General features: G+C 35.7%; 1 protein-coding gene across 1 annotated transcript in view; it reads left to right on the forward strand.

Annotated features, from left to right (window-relative positions):
• Window positions 1-15,313, forward strand: part of PCDH15 (protocadherin-related 15) — a 567,795-nt gene that overhangs the window by 162,259 nt on the left and 390,223 nt on the right. Inside the window, exon 4 of the mRNA XM_014547486.1 lies at window positions 10,960-11,120. Coding sequence (XP_014402972.1) covers window positions 10,960-11,120 — 161 coding nt within the window. The remainder of the gene's footprint in view (window positions 1-10,959; window positions 11,121-15,313) is intronic.

The raw sequence follows: 15,313 nt of genomic DNA on the forward strand, positions 1-15,313 counted from the left end.
TTGATCTTTCATTAGTTTTGACCATTCTGTCTCTCCAAGTTCATGATATCTTCTCACCAGAAGTGCCTCTAATGCCAAATGAGATATAATTTTAATCTGACCTGTAATTAAATCTAATAAACTCTAAGACATTATATGATTTAAATAAAAGACCACATAAAGATGTCAAATGAGGTACTCATAATATGGGGAAATATTGCATATTTAGCAAATAATGGATTTTAATTAATGCCTAAAATGCTACTTAGAGCAGTGTTTTTCTCCTTTGTCAAATGCAGAAGTTATTTGTTAGTGATTTGTGAAGTTAGTTAGTGATTTGTGATGTTGAAGTAGCTAATAATAAAAAAAGTTGCGAGGGATATTGACAAAATTTAGAGTTTATTGGTTTATTGTTTTGGTGATGGTGGTGGTGGTGGTGGTGGTGTGTGTGTGTGTGTGTGTGTGTGTGTGTGTGTGTGAATGTCAGGCATTTTTTAAATTTGTTTTTTGTTCAAGACAAAAGACAGGAAGCTTGTTTTATGGACCAGTGAGGAATGTTCAGAAAGCAAACAACTAAATTTATTAAAGTGATTGGATTAAGAGGTTGCACATTAAAGCAGTGGTTCATATCTGTAGCATTTCCCTCTCCATCTGGTCTGAGAGATAATATGTGCATCAACAACATAACTTACAGATGATTTTGTTCATCATCTTGGCTGAATGTTCTTGGTTTGCTATTTAATGATTTGTGCCTATCTTCTCATTGAGCAATTCCTATGTTTTTTTGCTTTGGATGCTTGTCAACTGTGCAGGGTATGTGTAACAATGTTTACTCACAGTGAAAGAGATGGGATCTTATTCCAAATAAAGATTATGTTCTGTTTCTTGATTGCTGGTAAAGGACATTAATTTTTATAGAAACAACAAAATTCCTTTTCAGGGCTTTCCTCCTCGATTTGGTATCCATGTTATCTAGCCCAGAGAGAAAAGAGAGACCTCATTCAGGTCTCTCATGTCTTCAACCAGGAAGTTATGGGTTTTGACATAATTGTTTTCTGGTCCACTTTTAATAACCATTCTCTGTGGATTGAGTGGTTTGATGTTGGCAGGTTTCCTGAAGAATACTATGTCCCACTGTAATATACATGAGCAGTGTTCATTTTAAATATTTATGTTTATTATATGTATTAACAAAACACTGCTTTTTCACCTGTGCTGAGAATTTTAGCAAATCCAACTATCCTCACGACTTCTTCCTTTCTCCATCTGCTGCTACAAGGACAACATTGTTTCTTGCTTATAGTAGTAATAGTCTCTATCTATCTCTTTCCATTTCTGCTTCTCTGCACTCTGTTCTCCATAGAGCAAAGAGAATTATGAAGAACATAAGTCAAATCATACCACTCCTCAGCTTAAAACTATCCCATGCTACTCATTCACTTAGCATAGCATCCAAACTATCTATTGTGACTTGCCCCATGAAATTAAACTACTCTGGATTACTTTTCTCCAGCAAAGTGGTCTGTTTGTTCCTCAAACATCTTGAGCTCATTCTTGCCTTATAACATGTACTCCAGCTCTTTCCTCTCCCAGAAATATCCTTTCCCCAAATGTTCTGGCTGACTCCCCTTGAGGTTTAAGCTTAAACAAAATCTCCTTGGCATCTCTCATAAAGTATAACAGAAACTCCATTATAGTAGGCTTTAGGGAGACCTCCCAAGAACCCATTTTGTGTGTTGTGTGTGTGTGTGTGTGCTATTTTCTAAAATAAAGCATAATGACCAACATACTAAGTAACTAAAATGTGAAAGTAACATTATTCATGTCTTAATTCCACACCTTTCTTCAATTATTTTCTCTGTACTTATCCCCTGTTGTTTGCTCAGAGGTTTGTCAGGATTTCCGTGTAGGCAACATGCCTATTGAGTTTAATTCTTCTGATCAGATTCAATTGAATAGTTTTATTTTATAACTCAGAGTGGTTGATTTGTACCTCTTATTCCCTTAGGATTCTGGAGAAATAGCTACAGAGTCAGACTCTTCATACCTCCTAAGCACACCTCTGCTCTTGCCTTCCTAAGAGCCACAGGGGGCCTGTTAAACATTTGCTCTACCACAAATTTCTTATTTTCTTTCAAGGCTTGGTGATAAAAATCTGCACTCCTGTTCTGCCATCTGCTTTTACTCTTTCTTTCCTCATCCCCCAATTGCCACTTGTACTGATTATCCCCAGCAGGATAAAGCTGTTTTTAGTAAAATTCTGCTTAAGGGAAATTGACGGTTAGGGAGAAATAACTGTACAGTGTTGATAGTATTCATCAGAAGGCAATTTTTTATATTAGAGGACAGAAACCATTTCTGAGTTCCCCAGTCTCTCTCTGATCACATGCCTTTAATCCCCAAGACACACTCTTCTGTTTTTCAACTTACAGCTTTTCTCTTCAGTCACTTCAATCATATCCCAGGTAACTATTAGAAAATAATAAACACAAGCTTTTGCATCAAAGAGCTGGATGGTCAATGAATATACTCCTTCTACTGCTATTAGCTGAAGTAGAAGGAATGGGCAATAAAAGAAATGAGATAAATAATCTAGTCCAAGTAATGAGGGTAACCTGAGGATATGTCCATGGTGGACTCAATATTGGTCTCTCTGATGAGTCATATCAATTCAACAAAGCTTTGTGTGTCACTGCTGTGTAACAGGCATTTTTTTATACTGGGGACCCAGAAATGAGTAAGACAAAGTTATTCTAATCAAGGAATTTACTTACCATCAAGTCTTACATGAAATGTATGGGTAACTATTCACAAATATACTGATTTTTGTGATAGTAACAGCCAACACTTATTAAGTTCCAGTAATACTGCCATGAGATGTACATGTATGTGTGATTATTTTATTTTTAGTGTATAAATCTATACACAATGGGTAAAGAGATTAAGTAACCTTCTCAGTATCACATTGTTAGTGAATAATAGGGTTATGATTCTAACCCAGCAGTCTGATTATAAATCCTAAAGTATTAAACAATATTTTCTAACCTATGCATTGTAGTTATACTGGTCTTTTTTATTGTATTAAAAAAAACAATGAAACTCTAACGTCATTTATAATTCTTTCAATTTGATTTTTTGACTAAAAATATTCTGGAATATATATTGCAGACTGGTGTTTAAATCTTTCTAAAAAAGGAGTCTAGTACCTCGATTCAGAAGTGTGGTAGGACCTATAGAATTGAAATACAATCATTTTAATTGTTAAATATTCTATTATTAGAACCCTGTTACTCATACAAACAGCATAGATCAGCCTATATCATGAACTTCATGATAATTCCAAAAGTTTTCCTTTGAATCACTTTCAAAGCTTTCCATAGTATATGTGCACATGCACACACAAACACACACACACACACACACACATACAACACACACTTAGACTCTATATATTTTCTTTGCAAGTTTTACTCGTTATACTGTAGAGCAGTATTACTCCAGCTTTTCCTGTAATTGAAGCCTGAGGAGCCAACTGTTGAGCAGCAAATCAGAGCCCTGTTCCAACACTGCCAGCTCAACCCGACTCATTAATTTGTCTTCTTTGCTCACAGTGTGTCTGCCATTTTTGAATGTGACTGTTGCCTTTGCATTTCTAATAGAATCCTCACTAAAATTTACATTTAGCCTAACATGCAGGAGCCTACCTTCAGGGTTTGAAATGAAAGGTAATCATGTTATATTGTATCTTCAGGAGGCCTCCTGTTTCCATTTTCCTTAGAAATTTTATATATTGTGACTTTCATCAAAAAGTGAATGAGACTATTTGGACATAGATAAAAACAGGATTTTGAGTAACTTATTCAAAAAGAAGGGCATTTCTGTGCAATTATTTACATAAATGGTAGCATTTCAAAAGCTTTTATAATACCTACAGGAATTATTATAAACCCATTGTTCTCTGCTAGAATATTCCCAGATAAGTATTTTTTTAAACACACAATTGCATTTGAACTCTAGCTCTCAGAGCTTCACAGTCAAGCAAAGGCTAAAATAAATAAACGAAGTTGTGCCCAAATTCAAAGTCAAGATCATTCTGCATCCTGACTTGTTTTGTTAAGAAAGATAAGTCAGAGGCTGTGATGTGCTTTTAAGCCATCAAATAAATAAATAAATAAATAAATAAATAAATAAAAGATGAGCTCATTTTCCCCCTTTAACTTTGTGTATATATTAAGCCAGAACTAGATAGGCAGGCAGAAAACTCTTCTTCAAACCCATTCCTTCCCTGATTCTGAGAGGCAGCAAGATTAACGAATGAACATATTATAAGTAATTGTAGCAGTAAATACCATTATAACGTGTTTTTTAAAAAACATATTTTTATTGATTTCAAAGAGGAATGGAGAGGGAGAGAGAGAGATAGAAATATCAATGGTGAAAGTCATTGTTTGGCTGCCTCCCTTATACTCGAGACTGGGGATCAAGTTTGAAACCCCAACCAGGAATTGGACCGTGAACTTCTGGTTTATAGGTTGAAGCTCAACCACTGAACTACCATTATAATGTTTTGAGTATGTTATTGGTAATGCATACAGCAGCAGGTAATTAATTCCTGGAAATCAAAATCTTGGCCAGATTGCTGACTCTCTTTCATATCATATGTTCCTAGGAAAAAACTCTTCTACTTCTAGTTACTCATCTCCAAACGAATGATTTTATGTGAAATCTATTGTTAAGCCACGGCCCTTGTGGCCTCAGGTTCAAAGACTTGGAGAAAGGGCTGATGCGCAAATTAATTACACAAGACAAGAAATATAAATTTGGAAATTATGGGGGAAACCAGTTGTGATCTTGGTGCAAGGGACCAAATTCCACTGAGTCTCTGTTCCCATCTGCTTTTATTTACTAGAATACACAATTGCCTTTCAGAAATGCAAACAGACATATTGAAGGTGATGTTTGGTAAACAGTAAGATTATCAGGTTGGGGGAGTTTGTTTTAGGCCATTGAGTCAGCAGTAGGTAATAAAATGCAGATATTCATCCCTGTGAATATCAAAAAAGCCCATTCAGCCTTCTTACAGGACTTCTTGCATTTTTATTAATTACTGTTGATCTTGGTTCCCAGCAGTCTATAATATTGGTCAGTGATCATGGCTATAAAAAACAAGAATGCACTCTAGCTTCTTTAAGCAGAAAGGGCTTATTAAGTGGTATAAAAAGCTCACATACTATTGAAAGTGCAGAACAGGTGGACTCTGTTTTGGAGGTTGCACACCTACTGCATAACTGGCCTGCCATGGGAAATTCTGACTTTATGATGATCCAGAGGAGTGGAGACAGAGAGCTACTGCCACAGCTGCTGACTCTAGAACCATACATTTCTGCTATGATCCACATCTGCAGAAATGGATGTGTAACATCAGCTTTTCCTCATATAAGTCATTCTGAACAATGTCTTAGGCAAAGAGCATCTTGTCAGGGTAACTTAAATCATACATAGATCTTGGCTGCAGTTGAATCTTTTAAGTCTAGTTTTTCGTTTCCCAGCTTTTGCATGTCAGGAACATATGCAATGAGGGTGTTTGGAATAAATATTGTATGAGCTTATCCACAGCATCAGCTGCATCTGTCACAGGCTGACATTTGGCCATTTGTCTCATATATAGTGGTATAAGTAGTCTAAGTAACCTGCAACATTGTGTTAAAAGTAATGGGAATAACAGATTTCCTTTTCAAAATCACTTTGGACTATAAAATATGTTAGAAAAATTACTAACATTGAATATACAACATTTATTTTTACAACAAATGATACCAGTGCATATTTTACAGAAATAGGATAATCATCCTTATTATTTGTAATGAAATTACATATGTAATCGCTATATATTTAGACATTATACAATAGCCATCTCTAGTACTTTTAAGAGAGGAAATTGTATATTATAGAAAAATACCTTCATCTTGCAAACATCATGAAAACCTCTGCATAATGTATCTTCATATACAGAGAAGATAAGCATGGGTGAGTTTTTTGTTTGTTTTTAATTGAACTTATTGAGGTGACATTGGTTCACAAAACCATACAGGTTTCAAGTGTACAGCCCAATAAGACATCATCTACACACTGCATGTGAGTTATTTTTAAACATAGTGAAGGAAAGTATTTAGCGTTATCCTCTAGAAAGCGAGTTTTCTATTTGTTCCTTCACGAAAGAAATTGGAAGATAATTTAAGGTTCAGGGAAAAAAAAATAATCCTAGATGACTGTTTCCCATAGTGACACATTAGATAATTGCAGTCCCATTTTTTCTGGAAGTAAGATAAGTCACATAAGTCTTCTTTAAATATTAAAGAGCAAGAGGATCCAGTATTGTAACAAAATTATACAACAAATACTTTTCCCTTGAGGAGTCTTAAAATTTTAAATATATACAATGTAAATTGAATGTCATGTTGAACCCCCATCCCATTACTTGGCTTCCCCAGTGCCTTTGAACAGTGATCAACACCCTGCAACTATTTTTAAGTTTTACTTTCACCTATTCCCCATCTCCCATGTGCCTATTATTTTTACGGCTATTTGAGGATATGTTTACTATATTGAAAGACACGAACATTAACTATACATTTTTGACAAATTGTTTTCCTCTAAATCAGTGGTTCTCAACCTTCCTAATGCCACGACCCTTTAATACAGTTCCTCATGTTGTGGTTACCCCCAACCATAAAATTACTTTCATTGCTACTTAATACTGTAATTTTGCTACCGTTATGAATCGTAATGTAAATATCTGATGTGCAGGATGTATTTTCATTGTTACAAATTGAACACAATTAAAGCATAGTGATTAATCACAGAAACAATATGTAATTATATATGTGTTTTCCGATGGTCTTAGGCGACCCCTGTGAAAGGGTCTCTCAACCCCCAAAGGGGTCGCGACCCACAGGTTGAGAACCGCTGCTCTAGGTCTTAGTTTATGAGAGTCTCCCAAATCTGGGGTGATACACAAAGATGCCTGCCGGAAAATTCAAGTCCCAATCTAACCACTTCAGTTGACACCTCTTGCTGGTGTCTCCATAGTACACTCAGGTAGAACTTCTCAGTCCAGTGTCCCACTGCAAAGCCTACCCCACAATAATTCAAACTTGTGTGTCCTTCTCTACCTTTGTCTGAGTGTGTTGATCTTTCCACTCTTCAAAATTTCTTCTCCTTCCAACCACACTCTTTTGTTTATACTGGTATCTGTGTCTAGCATTATTTTAAGTTCTTCTTTGAGTGCCTTATCAACTTGACCAGCTTTCCAAATGTTTTCTTTTGGAAAAGAAGCTTAATCTTTTAAAATATATTTGATTGATTTCAGAGAGGAAGGGAGAGGAAGAGGGAGAGATAGAAACATCAATGATGAGAGAGAATCATTGATTGGCTGCCTCCGACATGCCCCACACCGGGGATCTGGCCTGCAACTGTGGCATGTGCCTGACTTTGATTTTTGGGATCAAACCTGTGACCTCCTGGCTCATAGGTCAACACTCAACCACTGATCCACTTGGGCTGGGTGAAGCTTAATCTTTACCATGACACCGTTATGGTAACGCCTAAGACCATCGGAAAACACATATATGAATAATATAATTACATATTGTTATAAACATTGGTGAACTTATCCGATTGTGAAATAGAGCAATTTTAAATTAAGAATCTATTCTTTTATTTTCTGGTATTTATCAACCTGAGGGTGTTGTTTGTTTGTTTGTTTAATTGAAGGCAGAAAAGACTATTAGTTTCTTGGGTATTCGTATTAAGTTAGTAAGAGTTATAATAGCAAAATCATAGTTTTCTTATGGTCTTATTCAGCTTATACAACTTTTAACTTATTTATAGTGCCAGGAAGCTAAATATAAAAATTGGACAATCACTTTCAATTGGATTTATGGTTAGTAGTGGATCAATTCAAGTTGAACAACCCAACCAGCCTCTACCTTAAATAAGAAAGTGCCAGGTAACGACAGATTATGCAAATGCAGTTTCGGGGGTTTAAAATAGCTTCTATAACACATACAGCATTTCTCTCTGACTTTTATCGTAGAGACTAAGCAGACAGGTCTCTTTGGGGTTAATACATGTTGATTAATTTATCCATTTATTTCCATGAAATATTTCTTGTTATGAATAATATTCCTTGTTCTGATTTACTCTTTCTTCTAAGTGCTGCATAGTGTGTCCTCTCCTTTTATTTTTAACCTATCTGTGTCTTTATATTTAAAATGGAAACTAAAGGTCTTATGGACAAAAGGGAAGCTTTCAAAATAGAGAGGAGGCAAGGGGGCCACATTCTTTCTCTGTGCCCAGATAATCTGCTGGACAACTACTTACCAGCGTTGTCTCAGATATCGTCTACCAAATCTGGAAATCCTTGGACCTGTGGGAAGTTACAGTCCCCTCTGCTGGGGTGGAAATAGAGTTTTGGAAAAGCCCATGGCTTAAAGTGAACTTTAGCTTGGTGGCGCCGACTGTTCTGAGAGGAGAATGAGGACAGGGTTGTTCAGGCAAGCCAGAGTCAACACCCATGTTCATTTATAAAAAATTATTGCCTCCAGCATCATGTTGGCCTTAGCTGTGCTCTCTTCTATCTCTTACCCAAACTTTTAGTCTGGAGAAACACGGCATATGAAAATCTTGAAAGATCTTTGACAATGTGAATAGAGTATTTTACTGACAGAAAAGCAGAGATCTTTCTTTTCCAACACACTGGTGCTAAAAACATTTATAGTTGAGTTTCAGTCATTGAAGAACACAGTGTTAAAGGCAAGAGCAAGAAAAAAATTTAGATCATTTCTATGAAACTAAAAATATCATTAAATAATTTATAAGTCAAGATACAGTGTTTCAGTTTCAATGATTTAATAGTGATTAAAATAGCTATTACAGACCTCTCTGGTTGTAATGTATCTGTATTATAAAGGAGAGCTCATTAGCCCCTTTTCTTCATGTGCCTGTGTGGTGTGTAGACTAGAAAGTTCTGCTGTCATGTACTGTTGAATCAAGACATAAATATTAATGTTAGTTGACTTAACTGTTGTAGATTTCTTTGTGTGTTTTTTATCAGAAAAGAATCCCATTTAATTTTAAATTAGATATTGAAATACAGGCTAAATAATTTTTCAAAGGTTAATGTGTGAAGTATTTGTGGACGAGTGTGTATCAGGCCTTAAAACATTTGTAGATCAGAAAATACCATCATTATCTAATCTGTACTTTTGTATGTATTATCTGTAGGTTATCTGTTTGCCATTTCGGTCAGAAAAATAGAAGGATAAGTTTCACTTTACATATACATATGTGTGTGTCTATGGACTAGTATGTGTAAAAGTAGAAAAAATAATCTGCCATTTAGAAAAGTATGTGTTCATGACAGTATGCATATTTAAACATTATTTAGATCAGCAATTTTCAACCTTTAAAATGTCATGGCACACGTGAACTAATTACTTAAATTCTGTGGCACACCAAAAAATATTATAATTTGCCGATCTGACCAAAAAAAATTGTATAATTTTGATTCATTCACATCAGACAGCTATTGTTGTGTAGACTATTGTCAATTTTTTTATTTGATAATCTAAGGGGAAAAAAGGTCAGTGCCCTTGACTAAATAGTCAGATAATGCATGTTTTAAAATTTCTTACAGCACAATGGCCAAAAATCCTCGACTTAGATTATTATTATAAGAAACCAATGGTTGCTTCAGCATTTCCTAGGTAGATGAAGCTCATTAGAAATAATATGAGAAAGAAATATTATAGATTTATAGATTATTATTATTATTATTTATTTGCTGAGAAAGTCTTGTAAAGGGGCCACCCTTTTATTTGCAATTATGCAATGATATAAAATTTAGGCCACTTTTTTATTGTAAGAAAATGCAACATATACATTTTGCATGATTATTTTTCAATTTAGATTCAACGTTATGGATTATCTATATATTCTTGTATGCTATCCCAGGGCATGAGTTCTCTAGATATATGCCATTTATCTTAATGTCTTTAGGAGGGTACATTTTTATTTGCATAGGCACATCTCTTCTATATGCCATAAGTTTAGTAAAAATGGATCAGCTGAAATTGGTTTCCCTAAGCAATATTGCTTTTTGTTTGGAAAAGAGACCGTTGCTGGATGGGGAAGAACATGAGACCTGATTTGCATCAGTGCTGATTGTGTTCAAATTGTAAAATTCATGGACCCTTTAACAGAATAGGGAAGATTAGAGATGCACTCTATTTCAGCTCTCATTCAACAAATGTCTACAATTCAGCCCACTAAAGAATTGTAAGAAAGCAAGCATTGAAATGTTACATTGGAAGAGTGTGTGTTCCAGTCAGGTACCCTAGACAAGTCTTAAAGAAGAATGGCTTCTATTGTGTGTCTGTATGTTAATTTTGTCTTTCACCTTAAGATTTATATTGTATAGATTTGCTTTAAGATAAAAGAAAAAATAAGCAGTTCTCACCATGGGATACTCGGTAACTGCTTTTTCTCTTCCATTCTCTTATTTTGGGGATTTCTCTTTCTTATCAGCAGTCTTACTGAGTGAACTGAAGTACCAGCCTCTGTTATTACAGGCATTTCCTTTTGTTCAGGATAAAATTCAGTGATAACTCCTGTGGGAAGTGATGGACAGGGAGGGCAACCGATTGCTGTTGTTAAAGGTAAATTAGAAATAGATGATAAAATTCACTAAGTGTTTGAATCTCCGCCTCCCAACTTCATCTCCCCAAATAACAGTTATAAGTAGTATAATAAAAGTTTTATGTTTTTGTCTTTTTGAAACAGGACATTTTCCATATCATGCCAGATATACAGTTAATTTTTTATTAAAAAAATAGATTTGCAAGTCAGCTAGCATATTGTCTTTGTTAAAGAATGCATACAAGTAGAATATGTATTCAAATAACTTTCCTTGGTCCCCAGGTACCATTATAGTGGATAACATGCTGATCAAGGGGACTGCTGGGGGACCAGACCCCACCATCGAGCTCTCTTTAAAGGACAACGTGGACTACTGGGTGCTGCTGGATCCCATAAAGCAGATGCTATTCCTGAACAGCACGGGCAGAGTTCTGGATAGAGATGTTAGTGATTTCTTTCTTTATTATACTTTACGTATCTGCATGTGTTTGTTGATATGATATCAAATTTTCTTTATATAATTTGAGTTTACTTTTCACGTCCATCAACAAAAATTTTTTTTTAGCTCCTTAAAAAATAGGAAAGGGAGGGGCTATCCGTGTCTTAGAGAACCATTATATCTTTTATCTGTCATTCTGGAAGCTCATCATATTTCTGAACAAAAGGCTAGAGCAGGGGTGAGCAACCTTTTTGTGAGTGCGTGCCAAAACCAGCGAAATCTCTGACTCAAAATTCTTCCGCGTGCCAACCCTAATTTTTTGAGAACATGCCATGCCTACTTGATATCTCTTAAAGTGTACGTATGTGAAGAGCCTTGAAGAAATAATAAAATTCATTTGAGCGACAAAAACACAGTATATGATGATGAAAAATACATTTATTTTTTAATGTATATATGTACACTGATAGTCCAACAGAAAACTTTATGACTTTGATATTATCAGTGGGACTTTTGCTGCTGCATCACTGATGACAGATTTTACATCAGGTTTCTATTTTGTGACATTCAGAGATATGCACGAGCTAATACTTTCATCCGTCAGGCTACTCCTATTAGGAGACTTAACAAAATTCATCACTGAGAACAAAGATTCACAATTGTAAATGGAAGTTTATAAAAGAGGGTTTTGCGTGCCAGCGAAAGTTACTGGCGTGCCATATTTGGCACGCGTGCCAGGGGTTGCCCACCCCTGGGCTAGAGTGTTCAGAATAAAGGAGTGGTAACCTTGGAAAAGTAGGATAAACACAGTGATGATCCAGGGTGAGGGCTGGACATGCAGCTAAGTGTTGACTTGAGGACAGAGAGTTTGGTGGGAACACTAATGGGCGGCTGCTCTTACCAGCACCAAGCATTGGTTGAGAGAGGAGTTTGAGGCGATGTGCCTGTAGAGCTGTGAAAGAGCTAAAAGAAGGTGGGCACAGGTCTCCTGGCAATGTTCCTGTCGAATCCTTCCAGTCCAGTCATTCTCAGGCAGCACGACCTAAGTAGCACTATGTTAAGAACAGCTCAGTTACCAAAGTCATTGAATGTCTCATCTCTGAAACAGTTTAAAAACTTGAGTGTATTTATTTTAATGTAACTTTATTCTCATGTATTTGCAGTTCAGTCTTGTGAGCAGGGAAGAGTATTTGGGGAGTAGGGGTTTCAGTACTAGTAGTAATGTGCAGGACCTTGGGAAAACTCAAGGAGGATATCTAAACATGCCTACTCCAAACTTTCTAGCTTATGAAATTCAAACATTAGATATTCAGTGAACCTGAATTATCTCACCACCTCATTCAGGATTTATGATCCACTTTACAATATGGTATAGACTAGATGATCCCTAACCTATGTCACATCTAAAATTCAGAGTCTTTAAAACTTTGTGGTGAGGTGGGCAATACATAGGATTCTCCCACCAGGATGGGCTGTCTTCATATACTTGCACATTTTGTATATGTGGGTATCTTTGTATACTTGGGGAGATCCATAATTTAGCTATATTTGAGCAGTGGTGGCAGATTTGAAATGTGGGTAGCAGTAGAGAATAGGAATAGAACTGTTGGGCTCAACTTAGGGATAATAAGTCATCCTTAATGCTGTCCCCATCCCCCTCCCCTTCACAGCTCCCCACTATGTCCTTTGATCACAGCAACATGCATTATATACCACAGTGTACAACTTTGGCTGGGTGGCTAAGAAGTTGTAAATGGAATAAAGACATCTGCTATCCTCAATTGTATCTTCTTCATTTACCTTATCATAAATCCTACTTTTATAAAACCAATCTGGACAATGGCACAGATTGGCAGACTGCAAGATTCCCCTCCCCACAACCCCCCCCCCCAGCTGCAGCTGCATTAACAGGCATCCTTTACTGGCCCTATTTAGGGACATTCATATCCAAGCTATATGAATTTTATAACATGTTAGGGGAATTATAAAATATTTATCTATTTGAGACCACTGTCATTTTATATTTTGAATCCTTTAAAAAAAATCACCTTATAACCCAGCCAGTGTGGCTCAGTGGTTGAACGTCAACCCATGGACCAGGAAGTCATGATTCTCTTCCCAGTCAGGGCACCTTAACCATGGTGTGGGCTCGATCCCCAATAGGGGGCATGCAATAGGCAGCCAATCAATGATTCTTTCCTCTCCCTTCCTTCCTCTGGAATCAATAAAAACATATATATTTTAAATCACCTTACAGCTGACTATGATAATTACTGGTTCACTACTAAATCACTTTCTTTGGGGAACCTATTTTTTATATTAAAATCACACTAATAGGTCTGAATTATGAGTAGAGAGAAAGGATATCCTTCTGTATAAATAGTCTTCCATCTCTCCAGCCTATAAAACTGTTTAAATTTTTTACCAAAAATTATATTATTTTTCAAGATAAATATCTGTTTTCTTAGTATTGTTTTTTTTTATTTCTAATACGGGCATCATTTATTGGACATTGGCTAAACTGAATCTACATCATGGGAATACACTTAAAATTGATTTGGCCTGAAAGTAACAATGCAAAAATATGCACATGTATCATTTAAAGAAAAATCCAGACTGATTCATTAACATAATAATGAGCATTAAATTCCTTTCCATTTAAAATGTTATTTTGAATTAGGGAAGCTATGGTCAAGTTAAACTTGCAAAGATAGTTTACAAATTGAAGTGCTGTCAGCGGACAGTTAATTAAAATTAGCTAAAGATGATGGAGACTAGGTCATCTAAGAATATTAAATGTAAAATGAATATTGCAGAGGAAAATCTGTGCATTTGAAAATAAAAAGACCTGCTCACATACATACTTGCAATGTATTTACCATTTAGCAAATGCACTTATTGAAATAATGGCAAGACATTGAATAGAAGATGCTCTAAACCAGCCGTGGGCAAACTACGGCCCGCGGGCCGGATCTGGCCCGTTTGAAATGAATAAAACTAAAAAAAAAAAAAAGACAGTACCCTTTTATGTAATGATGTTTACTTTGAATTTATATTAGTTCACACAAACACTCCATCCATGCTTTTGTTCCGGCCCTCCGGTCTAGTTTAAGAACCCATTGTGGCCCTCGAGTCAAAAAGTTTGCCCACCCCTGCACGTTAGTAATATGAAAATTTAAGCCTGTATAGTTAAATAAAGTCACGCCAAAGATTTAACATCACCATCTTGCACAGGTACTTTCTTTTGGTGGTTGGACTTACAAAACCTGAATTAGAATAGACACAGGACTTGAGGCTTCCTATGGGTAGGGACATGGTAGCCCTCCAATGTTTTTGTTTGTTTTTTGTTGTACTTTGTTACTATTGCTGTTTTCATTGTTATTGTAACATATTTCACTGGTCCACTGGACTAGTGTACACGGTGTTTACATGAGGACATTTTAATCTAGATAATATAAATAAAGCCCATGCCACCAATTAATAAGAAATCCAGGTTGCCAAAAACTTGTTATTTCATATCAGAGAATTCTTCTTGAATAAATGTGTGAATTGAATTAAGTTAAGAGTTAGAAGTGTAAGTGTAAAAACAGTATGAAGAGTCACGTAGAAGAAATAGAAGTATAGATGTAGTGTAGAATAAATTGAGTAGAAGTAGTAGCAGGTGTCAGAAGAATAAGAAGAGTGTAAAATACTGTCAAGTTTAGACCTGCTAGCTGGTAATGGAGGCCATCAAGTTAAAGAGCAACCATAAAAGGGGGAAAAAGACAACCTGATGTATAGAAACTGTTAAATGTTTATATCATGAATATATTGGATCATTAAGGAATATTTCACCAGCATTAGATTTCCAAGAGTCAAGGAAAGAATGGTAACAGGCTGAATGCACTTTTTGATGTACAGATTTGTCAGTAAGACTTCATCTTTGGGAGGTGGAGCACTTAGTCAGTATTCTGATCAAATCTATGAACTCATTTCTCAGGGAAAAGTTTATTTGCACATCAATAAATTATTTGCAATTTCAAGAGTTTCACTAACTACCAAGATTGCACAGAGCTCAGGTTACAGAACTTGCCTTGGGTAAATACTCTCCTTTTTTTTAATTTTCAAATTATTAGAGAATCTTATATCTTTAATTAGTATTTCCAAACAGAACTAAGCAAAGGAAAGATTATTTACCATATATGAACTTTTATATCA

This window comes from Myotis brandtii, unplaced genomic scaffold, assembly GCF_000412655.1.
Source record: "Myotis brandtii unplaced genomic scaffold, ASM41265v1 scaffold475, whole genome shotgun sequence".
NCBI lineage: Eukaryota > Metazoa > Chordata > Mammalia > Chiroptera > Vespertilionidae > Myotis > Myotis brandtii.